Source organism: Anser anser (assembly GCF_964211835.1).
Source record: "Anser anser genome assembly, chromosome: 3".
Taxonomy (NCBI): domain Eukaryota; kingdom Metazoa; phylum Chordata; class Aves; order Anseriformes; family Anatidae; genus Anser; species Anser anser.
In genome coordinates this window covers 83,268,121-83,282,600 of record NC_139722.1, presented here as the reverse complement: position 1 = coordinate 83,282,600, position 14,480 = coordinate 83,268,121, and the positions used below count along the sequence as shown (strand labels likewise).

Genomic DNA, 14,480 nt, shown 5'->3' with positions numbered 1-14,480 from the left:
GATCTAGTGTGACTAACCTTTGTTCCTATCTTTCCACCAATTCCTTTTTTCATTACTTTCTATCTCAGATCCAGTTAGTTCCTTTAAAAAGACATTTGGGGGAATTACACCAAGAGCCCTCAGGAAATCCAAGTTAGCGTGTTTATCAGATCTTGTTGACCTTACATGTTCACTAATTCCACGTAAGAACACTCACAGAATTTTGAGACATTGCGTCCACCAGTAACAGTGTTCTGTCATCCTTCTTCTGTCTCATTTATATTTTTACTTGTTCTACCCTTTATTATGGTTCCTATCATGTTGTCTCTATGGGCTTTTGTTGTATTCACCTTTTTTTCTTCCCCTCAGGTTGCCACTGTAGGTCTTTCTAAAACCTGAGGACACATTTTCCATCTCTTTTTTCTTTACTGCTGAGGGTAATTTAAGTGATAAATTGCACGTTATTGCTAACAGTTCAGCAGCTTAATATCTGACTTGCGTTAAAACACAGAGTGACCATTATGTTGACCCAGCTAGATGCTTTTGTTCATTTTATCAATTTATTTTAAACCCTTTTATATTTTTTGTTGCTGGTGTCCTCAGTGCTATATTTTCCTTCTACATTCAGATTCTGCCAATAGAGAAAAAATAGGTCATTCACTGAAAACTCTTTTTTTTTTTCCTTGTGGAAAAAAAAGGCCCTGATGGAAGGGTTTTCACTGAGCTATTTTTGCTAGCTAGTTTCTTTCAGTAGTTCTATATTTTTAATAGCAGAGTTTATCTGGCTGAACTGTCAGTTCTCTACAATTATCTGTGTAAATCTGCTACAACAGAGAGAAGTGAGCCCTGGGAAGGGGGTTGTTATGACAATAGGAACATGTGATTCAGATGGTAAAAATGGAATAAAATGAAGTCTTGCAACATCGTGAAAGTTTACTCTCTTATCCTTCATTTTGATGTGGACAGTGAAATATATATTATTTACCAGTCGAAGGAATTAATTATAAATAATAGATTAAGGGAACTCTCTAGAACTGATTGTGTTTATGGTAACTGCCTTGTTTTTATATATATTCATTCCAGATAATTGTATCTAATCACTTTGTGAATCACATTCCTATGTTATTCTCTGGAAAGTTATCTCCACACTCTTTGTACTTCCTTTGTCTGAGCTTTGATGGTTATTTTTCCCTGATGTGTGTCTGAATGACACCATTTTACTTATAAAGCTCTTAACTCCTGCTGGACTTTAAATGCACAGCATTCATCCCATTGAAAGAAATACACTATTTTCAGCTTTTCATGCTCTCAGTTCGCTGGAGGTATGAAAGTTGTTATGAAGAATATTGTATTCTTCTTTACTGTGTAGAGTTCAGTGAAAGAGGCAGCTATTATTCCAGCTGCTGCTGCTGCACGTTCTTTGTATTATCTGAACTGCCTGGTCATAAGTGGGTGTTCTGTGATTGTGATAGCAATGTATGACAACGATACAAAATTAATGATTGATATAGTAGCAATTGATATCAAAACAGACTCAGAGACTAAAGAAGTGTCATGATTCATCTTAACCAGCAGTAATCATAGCAAGACTTTAGTGCTACCTATTGCTTAACCTCACCCATCTTAATAAATAAATAAATAAATAAATAATCACACATTAGCTGACATCCCTCTGATTCAACAATACTATCTTCTGCTTTTCCTTTGGAAACAAATATTTTGTGAACTGAAAAAGCCTGCACCCACTCTTGTGCAGTACTGCTGGTGTCGTCCACAGCAGTTACTCAGATGCCTTGAATCTGTCAAGCTTTAAGCATGGGTCTGGGTCTCCTCCCTTGAAACCCCACCCCGGACAGCTCCTGGGCCTGCGATTTCCAAAAACACAGCTGACTGAGAAGGAAGCTGGCATGTGGCTAGCTGTGCCTTGCCTTGAGTGTCACAAAGAAAGGGAGGAGTGGTGACATTGTGTTGCAGCCAGGGAACTGTGCCACCACACAGGGCACCATGTCTGAAGGATCCATGACGTAAAATGTGTTTCCTGGCTGATGCCTGCTTGCACAATCTCTTGGGTACCGTATGCCGTGGAGAATCATATACTTCTTCAAATGTTTGCAGCCAAATGACTTGATCACACACCTGCAGTCCCAGCCATTGGAGAAAAAGATAGTTGGAAGATTTGGTATGCTAACAGCAAGCAGTTCACAAGAAAATCTGAAATAATAGTGTTAAGATTCTACTACTGAATAGAAACAGCTTATGCCCAATATTTTGGGTCTTCTATCGATGCTTTAAATTGTGGAACAAGATTTCCTCTGAGAGAATTCTCAGAAATATGATATTGTCAGTAATGATTTCTTTTTAAGATACTTTTGATTTTGTTGTTAGCTCGTTTGTTCAAAAGTGTATACATACGACTATATACTAGCATAAAGCTTCGTACTGGAGGGGGGAATGAGGGAAGTGTCAGGAAATATCTCATGAAAACAAGTTCAGACTGTCATTAAGGGAAACAAGGCAGTTTTTGATTTTCTGTATTTTGCTCTGAATTAGCATGGGAGTCAAAGCTCAAACTAAAAAGTTTTCATTTCAGAGGAAGTGCCAGTGGGAAAAATAGGAAGGCAGTGCTTCAAAGGATTCTGGATTCTATCCTTCTATCATTTCAATTTGAAGAGACAAGAGATAATAATAAAAGAAGCAAAAGCGCTGTGATTTCTGCACAATTGATAATATAAAAGCTCAAGAGTGGTACTAGTGAAATTAGAAGAATTTAAATAAATTCAGGTCACTTTCCATCACTGTGTGCTGAATTAACTGGTTATCTAGTGACCAACTTACTCTGTATTCTGTTTTCACTGGTATTTGGTCTACATAATGCTTGCAGCTTAGATGGATTTCTTCCACCTTGTGTAGCTGGTCATTTCCAGTATGCCAAACAAACACACCAAACAAATCTTTCAGAGGTGAAATTAGAGCCCTGCTCAATTCCAATGCCTCACTATACATTTGTATGCCTCAAGAGACTTCAAATTGCAACTGCTTTTTTTTTTTTTTTTTAATATATATTAAGAGAATAAATGCAAGTCTTAGTAGTTGCTGGCAACAGTTAATACATGAATCAGCTGAAATTCAGTAGGAAGTAATGACATGAGAACATGAGATACGTAACATTGCTTAGAAGGTTTTCGAGAGAGGGGTCTATGTATTGCTAACATTGATAAGTGCCTTCTATTTCAAGGACTGTGTTCATTTTTTCTCCTCTTTGGTAACTCTTTTTTTTTTTTTTTTTTCTTTCCTGTGGTTGAAGAAAGGCCTTTTATTTTTTATTTTATTTATTTTTATTATTTCCCTTTTCTTCAAGAAACTGTAGGTCATCTTCCCCTTTCATTTGGTCTTTCATGGTGGAATGACTTTTGTTGACCTAATCTGGATAAAATCCTCCCAGGGTCATGTCAAACAGTTAGGTCAGTCCCAATTCACCCACATCCTGTTAGCATATAAGGCAAGACTGGTAGCATGTCCCTGATTTGTTTTACTTTGCTAGATATTTATGTAAATAAAGTAGTCATTGTTTCAGGTATGTACATCCTTATCTCTAGACCTGGGATAAGTGTGAGACTTATGATGTAGATCAGGTCAGACTGTAAGGGTGTATGTTACCATTCCTTGGGCAGGTAAGGGTCCATGGTAGATCTCTCATAGGTTTTCCTCCTTACCTGCTGAGTATTGTTTACCTCCTGGAGAAGAGCAGACAGATGGTGGATCTTATCAATATATACAAATATCTTAAGAGAGGGTGCCAAGAGGATGGAGACAGGCTCCTTCCAGTGGTGCCCAGCGAGAGGACAAGAGGCAACAGGTACAAAATGAAACATGGGAAATTCCATCTGAATAGAAGGAAAAACTTCTTTACAGTGAGAGTGACAGAGCTGGAACAGGTTGCCCAGAGAGGCTGTGGCATCTCCATCTCTGAAGATACCAAAACCTGCCTGGATGGGATCCTGCGCAATGTGTTCTAGGTGACTCTGCTTGATCAGAGTTGGACTAGATGATCTACAGAGGTCCTTTCCAACTTCAACCACTCTGTGACTCTGTAACTCTTTTCCTACTGATGCCTCTGGGCTGCTGATAGCATCAACAGCCACAGTCTAGCACACAGCACAAGAAAACTCCTCCCTATTTGAGTTAGCTGCTGTGGTGATAGCTAACATGGTTTGTGATGAGTACCTTGGAATCAAGCATAAATCTCATTTTAACTGTGTTTGGGTAAATAGTGCCTCTTCTTCTGTCATCTCTTTTGCTCTCCCTGAAATGATTCCCAGTGACTGCTGCTCTCTTTGCAAATTCCATCCTTCAGATGGGACATAAGAGAGCAGTGTGTAGTGATGTAGGTGTTCAAGAACTTTCCTAGCTGTTTTATTTTCCCCTCTTTAAATGCCACAGTCAGGCCCAGAGAGTGAGGCTCTCCTACGCTTTCTGTGAGTGTGAGAAGCAGGTTGTATTTTATTGCTTTAAGTTAAAGTTAATCCTTTGCAGCCTGTGTTCACACTGGCAATGAAATGACAGCAGGAGTGAGGTGAGAGTAAGTGATAATGTCTTGGCATTTGGCACTTCAAATGAATGTGTGCTTGTGAAGTTCTGAGTCATTAATTCTTTTTCCAGGCAGCCGTGTGGCACAGCAATGCACTTGAGTCAAATATCCCAGAATAACAAACACTTTATTGTTTAAGGGTAGGGGAGGCTTTCATTTATTTGACATTGTCATATCAAAAAGTGTATGAAAAAAACTTGCAGTTTGGGGTTTTTCACTGTTATTTACGTCATATAGCAATCTTAAGGACAGAAAATGCCCCAAACTATATTCCTTCTAGGAAGTTTTTCTCCTGCATTGAGCTGCAGAAAAGAACATAAAGACTCTGAAAAATACCATTTTAAAGTGGAGCAAAATCAGCAAACACCTGTTTTTCTTTCCTCTGTCCCTCAGAGATTACTGCAAGCCACTTCAGATGTGATAAGACTGTAACTGTAACAGTGTGATACTATAAAGTGTTTTATTGACTTTAGAGAAAACACAAATACAGCGACCACATCACCTGAAGCCCTAAGATGGATAAGAAGAAGCAGAATCCACACTTATCACTGAAATCATACCCTTTAAGGAGTTTCAAAGCAGAAAAATGTGTTCATTCCAAATAAAAACAGGGAAAAATACACCCTCTTTAGTCCTCCCTTGTGGATGATATCATAAAAAAAACAACTTCTTCTACTGATATTACTATAACCTGCAATTTGAGATGAACAAACAGTCATCCAAGCTGTACAAGAGCTAGTACAGCAAACAGAAAACAGCTATGTTTAAAAATAAAATAAATTGAAAACTCAAGAACCAGGGTATATTTTTCATTCTTCAGATTTCATCAGGTTTGCATTGTCCCAGAACATTGAAAATGTCTGTCTCTCTCTTATAGCAAAGTATATTAAAAATGACTAGCATTTAATCCATCAAGATCACTCTCCTTGTAATGGCATAGCAGATGGCAGGGCAGTATTACTTCTCACAAATATGATTGCTAATCAATCTATGTACATGTGTTGTTCACTTCACCCACTCAGCTAAATAAAGTTCAACAGCAGAGGGAACCATGAAATTTTAAACTTCTTCTCAGCTTTTAGCCCAGCAATAGCATAAACATTAAAAGTCAAAATGACACCCACAGCAGCATTTTGACTTTTTTTCAAAATATTTCATATCCTGTTGAAATGAATCGGGCTCATAAAGAGGTATTTCTGTCTTTCAGCTAAGGCTTTTCTTTTCTGTTAGCTATTATAACTTGCAGCTCCTGCAGTAGACTGTCCTTTTTCACCTACTAGTAATTAAAACTGTAGTTCTGGTAATTTTGTTTCTTGAATATGCCTTTCTACTTATCAGCACTGTCACTGCTGGGAAAGTATTCCTGGAACCTTGGTTCAGAGACAATTGATTATCTCCAAAACAAACAGTCAATAACAGAGAAAGCTGAAGTCCACTCTGTTCTACCAGTTACACATATGTAGGCTTTTCCTCCCTCAAATTTTTGTTTGGTGTCTCTGGTTGCAGTTTTTATTCATTGTTTAGCAGCTGATTGTGGTTTGAATTATGCCTTCTCAGTGAGGCTATCTGGGTGTGAGAATGTAGTTTTATATGCAGTGCATATTCTTAGACACAGTGACTAAATATTTGGTAACAATATTGGTGTACATATCACATTTCTGTCTGTGTACACTTGCCATCTAAAAAACAGCACCTTCTTTCATTTAGTTTATGTTCCTCCAATTTTTGGAATTTTAATTCTGAATATATATGAATGAACATTACTCCTACCTCAGAACTTTTATTTTTAAAAGTATTTTTCAGGCTTTTTTTTTATTTATTTAATTAATAATGCACTTCATAGGAGTTTTTAGTGTTCCTAATCTCCCTCTGCCATTCTTCCAGATGAAAGGTGCTTCTTTAAGTCAAAATCCCCTAACTCCATATGCAGGAAGAGCTGGGGAATACTGAAGCTGTCTGAACTGAACTAGGCATTTAGGCATGTGGGACTAGTCCCCTGCTGGCTACATTTTCTTTTCAAGCTCATGGTTTTCTTTCCTAAATCCTTCTACTTTTTTTTTTTTTTTTTTTTCGGTCTGATTTTAGCAAACTGAGATGTATATCTAAGTGTTACCTTTGTTGTGTCTGTAATACACTGGAAAACTTCTTGCTTGGAGATTAGAAACCTGCAGAGAGCTGAGGTTTCCATATGGAAATTGTACTGCTGCTATGCAGAGAACAGCAAGTCCTCTGCCAGTCTGATGGGAGACAGGGCCACAGCTTTGTAGACGTTATTCACCAGTTACATTTTTGTGGACATTTTTCACCTGTTTGAGCCATATTTGGTTTATAGGTTATTCAATCTCTGTGCAAAACCTTATTGAAGATGCTTTGGCTTTGCAGTTGCCCCATTGTCAGATGGTACCAATTGAAAGGATTTTATACTATCAAGTGAATGGTTCTGTTAGCATCTTTATTCTTATATCATGTTTTTTTTTGTTCCTTTAATAACATAAATGCTGCTCACATCCTCAGGTGTGAGCTACAGTGGATCTTAGGATGCTATTTAAAAGGTATATTTATTCATTTCTATTTATGCAGTGCTAGAATAAGTTGCTGGATTGATAGTCATAAAAAATGAAAATTGTCTATTACCCGAAAGAAAAAAGAAGAAATATGACAAGTTTATTCATCCGTGTTAGCTCTGTAGAGGGACAGAGAAATACCTTAACACTGAGTTTGTGTAGATTCATCCTCACTGAATGAGATCCTTGAGGTGAGAGTAAAACAGCTTTAGTATCAATACATAGCAGAAGAGACATGAGCTGCTATGAGGAATAATTCAGATCTTAGGTGACCTTAATTGGTTGAATTGCCTGGAGAAGGCCAGCTTGCTTTTTCTGTCTTCTGCCATTTCTGTTTCTCCGTAGAGAACCAGTAGTGGCTATGCACTTGGGTACAGGATAAGGTACTCAGCAGTAAGTGAGAGAAATATGAACTCTTACTCCTACTGTAACCAACCTTCCCAGGATTATAGGCTGCTCTGTCAGGAGCTTTCAAATAATCTTTTCTCCAACTTTCTCCATCCCTATTTTCTGCTCTTTATTCCATTTCTGCTTGACCCACTTAGAGTCACAGAGCTGTAATGTGATTTAGGTTGAGAAATATCTCAGGAAGACAAGCAGGTTGCCCAGGACTTTAGCTTCTTGGGTCTTGAAACTCTCCAAGGATGCAGACTGTGCAGCCTCTCTGGACAGCCTCTTCTGCTGCTTCTCTGTTCTCAGGGTGAAAAAGTTCTCCATGTCAAGTCAGAACCACCCCTGATTGAGTTTATCACCATTGCCTCTTTCATATTTTTTTCAATTGCCATGCACCTGTATAAAGATCATGGCTCTGTCATTGGAAATCTCTTCTTAGTTATTGGAAGGCTGTTGGTAGGTACCCCCGAAAAAGTTCTATTTTTCAGTCTGAGCAAGCCCAGCTCCCCCAGACTCTCTTCACAGGGCAGTGCTCCATCCCCAGCCATCTCGGTGACCCTCCATTGGATTCAGTCAAGTTTCTTGATGTCTTTCTTGGGGTGGATGTGGTATTCCCACCTGGGCATGGCAACCCAGATGTTGTCTAAAGGTTCATGGGTAAAGGGGAATAATGTGAACTTCTTGTGCTCTTGAAAAATATTACAATTCAGAAACCAGGAAAAGCATAAATGCTTTTGAAAAAAATAAAGTTTTTAAGTTGGCTATAAGTTGCAGTGTGAAGAACAAAGAAAAGCTTAATAAAATTAAAAAAGTAGACAAAGTAAACAAAAATGAAAAGAACCTCAGCGACTCACTACAGAATGTGTTGACTTAAATGTCTTATCCAAGGGATAATAGATTTTAGTGGCTTGCAGTAGATGGCTAACAATATATGGCTTAGGCTAAATAGGTTAAAGTTCAGGTATGAATTTACACACATCCCAGGTGCTGGGAGAGAGTCAACTGACTTCCTTCAGTTAGGGAGTTTTCTTGCAGACTTGCGGTTTGGAAAAGGTGTGTTAACAGGATTGTGGCATTTTATAGTAGGTCAGAGAGTTCACTTCCAGAGAGAGGGTATTGCATTTTCTTAGATAATGGCTCTGACAGAGGGATGGGAATAAGAGACCACAGACTTTGGCAAACACAGAGATCACAAGGATTATTGGATATTGAATAAACCCTGCTAGCGTTTTGCGCTCACAATGAACTACTATCCAGACCCCCTCTCTTGCTCCTTTCATATGCTTGCTGACTTTGGGGTAGCTTGAAAATGCCCCACTCTGCCACTCTGCCTCCTGGATTTCCTGTACCACTGAACATCCCTAGGTGAGCAAATGGGTGAAAGAAGGAATTTTCTGGAATACTGATGAAATTCAGATTTAAAAAAAAAAAAAAAAAAAAGCACATCTGTGTTTCATCCTCATTTCCAAAGTGATAACGGGTGAAGTAGAAATGAATCCCTGGTTCTGTCATCCTCAAAAGGAACACAGGTGTGAGGACTCACATTTCTTTCTGCATGACAGTGCTGTGACTGAAATCTCTTTAGATACCACTGTGATGTTTTAAAGAGCTGTATTAGTAGGTTATGCTAGGAAATATTTAATGTAACAGCAGAAATTGCTGTGAACAGCTATTTTATTGATATGTAGTGGAGTTGTAACAATGTTGGTAAATAAACATGGTGAAGAATTGGTAGGACTGCAGCAAGAGCATGGCTAACTAATATCATTCTCTTCCTATAAAATGCTGATGTTGTAAGCTAAATAATGACAATATTGAGTAAGAGACTTCAGGGACTGAAAATGAAAGAATGTGTATAATCCTGGCTGTTACATACTTTGGTTTTGTTCACTAAAGTGAATTGAATTAATGTCATGAAGCTGCAACACAGGAGGTTGGGGTTGGATATCAGGAAAAGGTTCTTTCAGTGAGAGGGTGGTTGGGCACTGGAACAGGCTCACCAGGGCAGTGGTCACAGCACCAAGCCTGCTGGAGTTCAAGAAATGTTTGGACAACTTTCTCAGGCATCTGGTCTGATTTTTTGGTGGTCCTGTGTGGACCCAGAAGTTGGACTCAGTGGTCCTTTTGGTTCTCTTCCAACTCAGTAAATTCGATGTATTCAACTATGGTGTCCAGTTCTTGGCTCCTCAGTGCAAGATAAGAATGGGCACGTTAGGGAGAGTCCAAAGAGCGGCTACAAAGATGATGAAGAGACTGAAGCATCTCTCATGTGAGGTAAAGCTGAGAGAGATGTGACTGTTCAGCTTGAGGAAGATAAGGCTCAGGGGCTTATCTCATCAATGGATATAAATACCTGAAGGGAGGGTGTAAAGAAAATGGAGCCAGACTTTTTCCAGTGTTGCTCAGTGCCTGCCAGGACAAGAGGCAATGGGCGAAAACTGGAACACAGGAGTTTCCATCTAAACATCCAGAAGCACTTTGTTACTGTGTGGATGATTGAGCACTGGCACAGATTGCCTGAGAGGTTATGGAGTCTCCCTCTTTGGAGGTCTGCAGAACCTGGGTACATGGTCCTGGGCAGCTTGCTCTATGTGGCTCTGCTTGAGCAAGGGACCAGATGACTTCCGGAGGTCCCTTTCAACCTCAACCATTCTGTGATCCTTCATTTTTCCAGTAATGAGAAACTTTTAAGGAAATCTGTCCTTAACTATAGTTCTGGTAAAGCTAGTGAGCCTATTATACAGTTGGAGCCTATTATTACGCATTTAGAATCAACTATCTTAATGTCATGTAATCTGAAACTGTTCTGAAGAGGAAAAGCAGGTTATACCATCAGGATAAAAATTGTATCTGTTTTCACCTTCAAAACAACTGTGTGAACGTCACAGAAGCCACCTGCTAATGCTGATGTGAGTAGTGGAACTGCAGCTACAAATGGGACATATAATATCTGTTCATTAAGGACAGTAAACATTTTCATTGTATCATTATATTACACAAAAGAAGACAGTGCTTTCATGATGCCAGGTTCTAGAATGAGAGTCAAGTGGCTATCTGCAGGAGGTAGGGTGAATCTGAACAAGAAAACTTAATTGCTTAAAAGAAATTGCTTAAGTTTTTAAATTTCTCTTTCTTTTCTTTTATTCTTCAAACAGTGGAAGCTCTACATTTGGGAACACTGATGGCAGCACATGGCTATTTTTTTCCAATCTCAGACCATGTTCTAACACTAAAGGATGATGGCACCTTTTATCGATTCCAGGTAAGTGTTTTCAATATGTTCTTGACTTGTACAAATGGAGGCTCATTTTAAACAAAGGTTTATAGCAAATTGTAACCATACTTCTGTAACCTAGTAAATGGTGGTAATTCCTCTTAAAGTGAAAAATGTAGAAGGGTTTTATTTAGTAAATGAAGACAATAACTTCTCTTAAGATGATAGTGGCCTTTTTGATCCCTAAAAAAATGTGCTTGGTAAGCATGATAAGGCTTAATGTGAAAGTATCTCTCACGAAATAAATTCATCTAATATTTTGCAAGTATAGTAAATGAAATCAAATGATCTTATTGACTCTGATTCCTAACATAGCCTTAATTTGTAAACGGGGAGGTATTTTTCTTGTTAAGCATATAGTAGAAATATGTTAAAATAAAGGGTAATACATACATTCTTTCTTATGTGAGGATTTCCTTATAATAACAAAGTAGTGTTGAAGTACTTTGTGTTCTTTGAACAAGTGCAAACACATTTCTACATTGATGTGTCTGTTTCATTGAATATCACAAGCACATGCAGAGCCTTCAGAACAAGCTGGAAGGAACATTCATTGTATATGTATTTATATGTTCACATCTACCTATACGTATATTATTCACATACCTTTGTAGTTGTATTTTATTGTTAGATTTCAAACTAAGGTCTTGGGAACTGAAGTGTTGATTTTCTAATAGTGAATAGCAAGCTGGAAATTCACAGACCAACACCACTTATGACTCAAAAAAAATTTCTGCACACTATCTGATTATATATCCTAGAGCAGAAATCATTTTGTTTTTTGTACCATGTGCCACCTTCAGTAGGGGTGGTTGTACTCTGTATTGCTCTTAAGTGGTGGTCATGGCAGATATCACCAACAGCTGCTCCAAGGTATTTGCTGCTTTGAAATGATCTGATGGTCTTCACTATGAAATTGATTATACGAATACCACAGTTCAGGAAGCCTGCTCTGATCTGATCAGACAAAATCTCTTGTTTTATAGATATTTAAGTCTATTATTTGTCTTAAAATAAAACAAACAGTTAAATAAGGAGTCATTAAAGAATAAAATAAAACTGAGATTATGATCTTTCAAATGCAGAACAAAACTGAGATACATTGAAGATCAAACATAGTCTAAAATGTTGTATTAGATAAATTGCTGTACAATACTTTCATCAGTATTTTTGCTTGAGCTCTATTCTATAGATCCACATAAAGGAAGAGAAAGCATTTTGATCTAAAAAAAAAATAATCTTAGCAATTATAACTAATATCTACAGAACACTCTGGTAAGAATGAGAATGTTTATTGCATACATGCCTATAATATCACTATATCTTCATGTGTAGATCCTGTGTTTCATACAGCGCTAAAAACCCTGCTCTTCAGCAGGACTGTTATAGCAGGACAGTTATATCTGTGTATGGGTAATACAAAAAGAAGTCACTCCAGACCTCCTTCCCCAGATCCACCTCCTTCCCCAGCCACCTTTGATCCTGGAGAGTGGATCTGAAAGAAAAATTTTCCCTCCCATGGTGTTTCATCCTCCTTAGTGTTCAGTATAAATAAGAAAGGATGGCACGTGGGTGAAAGGGCTCACTGCTGAGGACTTCCTTTTGTAGAGAATAGAACATACTTTTAGGGGTGCTGGTCATTGACTTCTGCACTGCTACTGGCCTGCTGCATCTCAAACATGGGAAACCAGCACCCCTGCTAGCATGATTATTCTTCTGAAGGAAAGTATAGATGAGAATTAACTGCACAGTAAACAACTGAGAGTACTGCAGCTACCCTATCACAGGCTTTCCTCAGAGAGGTCTATAGCCTACGTTTGGACAAGAAGATTTACTTAGGGTTAGACTGTGAAATGATGTCATTTGATTTATGTAAGTTAAGGATTTAGCACCTGTTTAACATATGCATACAAAATAAGATATTTTCATCGAGTGTTGCTTGTTTTATACCTGCAGTACTTTGACAGTTTGCTGCTCTGTGGCATTGCATAGCTGTTGCATTGCTATTACTATGCTAACAATGTTAAGACAATGTAATTTTAGCTGTTGATGTATGCCATAAGAAAACAATTTATAGTGGTGTCATACTGTTAACTGGAGTTGTACCAGCCAGATTTGTCATTAAAATTCCATATTCTGTACCAAAATAAGGCTAATATAAAATCTGTTACTGACGCTGTTAAGTTGGAAGGTGAAGATAACATACCCAATAGGGAAGAAAGGTTTAACTGTAAATGTGTGAATGTTGCTCTAGAATAGTTGTTCAAAGGCTTCAGAAACAGGACCCCCTGAGTAATCGACAGGATTCACAAATATCTAGATATTTTAATAGAAAGAGAAAACAGTGCAGCTGCCAGAACTGAAAACTTCAGAGGCCATCCCTGCAGAGAAATCTTTACCTACAATACAAAGACCTGACCTACAAAAAACAGGCTAGCTACAATAATGTTCTCCATATTTTCATGTTCCAAAGGATGACGCATTCCCTCCTGACAGTAAAATTACTTCCAGTTTGTTTTAAACAAGCTGCTGTTGTATAGAAATAGCTAAAAGCAGTGGAGATTGTGCTTCCTTTGCACAAATGCCCTTTTACAGGCAAAATTATGCTTTTTCAGTTATTACTGTTGCCATCAGGAGGGATGTAAAATTGTAGTTGTAACTGCTTTTTTAAATAATGTGGCTTTAAAATAACTAACTAACTAAATAAATAAATAAACCCTTGATCATTCTTTGACTTATTTGGGTATAAATAGGTCAGTTTCTGCAATAACAATTTAATTCAAAAGGAGGTGAATCTAAATATTACATTCCTTACTCAGATAGGTGATTTCTTGCTAGCCTTAACAAAGCAAAGCAGAAACTTAGGGTTAGTGGTTAATGATATTTTCTGATCCATCCTAAACAGCCACATTGCCTTTGCCTGGTAATTTAAGCCCTGGGCTAAAGAAGGAGATGAATACCTACTACCTACCCTCCTCTACCCATAGGCACATACGTATGAGGGGCCCAAATAAGAAAAGCAAGATGCACCTTAGAAAGATCTTCCTGGAGCCAGGCATTACTCACTGAGTGGCTTACATTTATATCCATATAGGTGATAGTATGGCTGACCTGGTGAGGAATGCTTGCCTGATTTACCCTTTCATCTGCTAAACTTCTGTAGTAGCCTCCCAGGAAAAGAATAGTGATTTCTTCTACAAATTGCACATTCATCCTAGGCTTCTCAACATTCTTTGTGGAAAATAGTGTTTTCTAACAAATTCTGTCTTTAAACAAAGGATACTTGAGATACTTAAACCTAGGATACTTGAGACTTGTGATAATCACATTCCCTTTTTTTCTTTTTTTTTTTTTTTATGAGATCAGCTTGCCATTTAATGTAAGCTAATTTACAGAGGTGATGTTTAGGTTCTGTTGTTTTATGACTTTTAAATTGAAAGGCACACATAGCTGAGAAAAAGTATGGAAATGGGAACAAAATTTCTTGTTGTGAAAACAAGTCTGGTGAAGTTAGCAGCAAAACTCATGGGTTTGGCAAGGTGATTTCATCTGTGGTATCTTCTGTTCTTCCATTGGGAACGCTTTCTGGATGAATGCATTTAACCTTTCTGGTCTTGTTTTTTCTATACCTGAAGTGGAAATAAAAATATGTAGCAATCACTATAGGGATCTTTTAACATCT

The 14,480-nt window shown here is 37.9% G+C and overlaps 1 protein-coding gene across 10 annotated transcripts in view; it reads left to right on the top strand.

Moving 5' to 3' along the window:
- RGS7 (regulator of G protein signaling 7) overlaps positions 1–14,480 on the top strand; it is a 277,417-nt gene that overhangs the window by 179,146 nt on the left and 83,791 nt on the right. For all 10 annotated transcript variants that reach the window (XR_014582074.1, XM_083830287.1, XM_083830285.1 and 7 more), the window contains one exon: positions 10,680–10,786. Coding sequence is in view for 9 of the 10 variants with exons in the window: in XM_083830287.1 (XP_083686413.1) it covers positions 10,680–10,786 (107 nt within the window). In the remaining variant the exon portion in view is untranslated. The remainder of the gene's footprint in view (positions 1–10,679; positions 10,787–14,480) is intronic.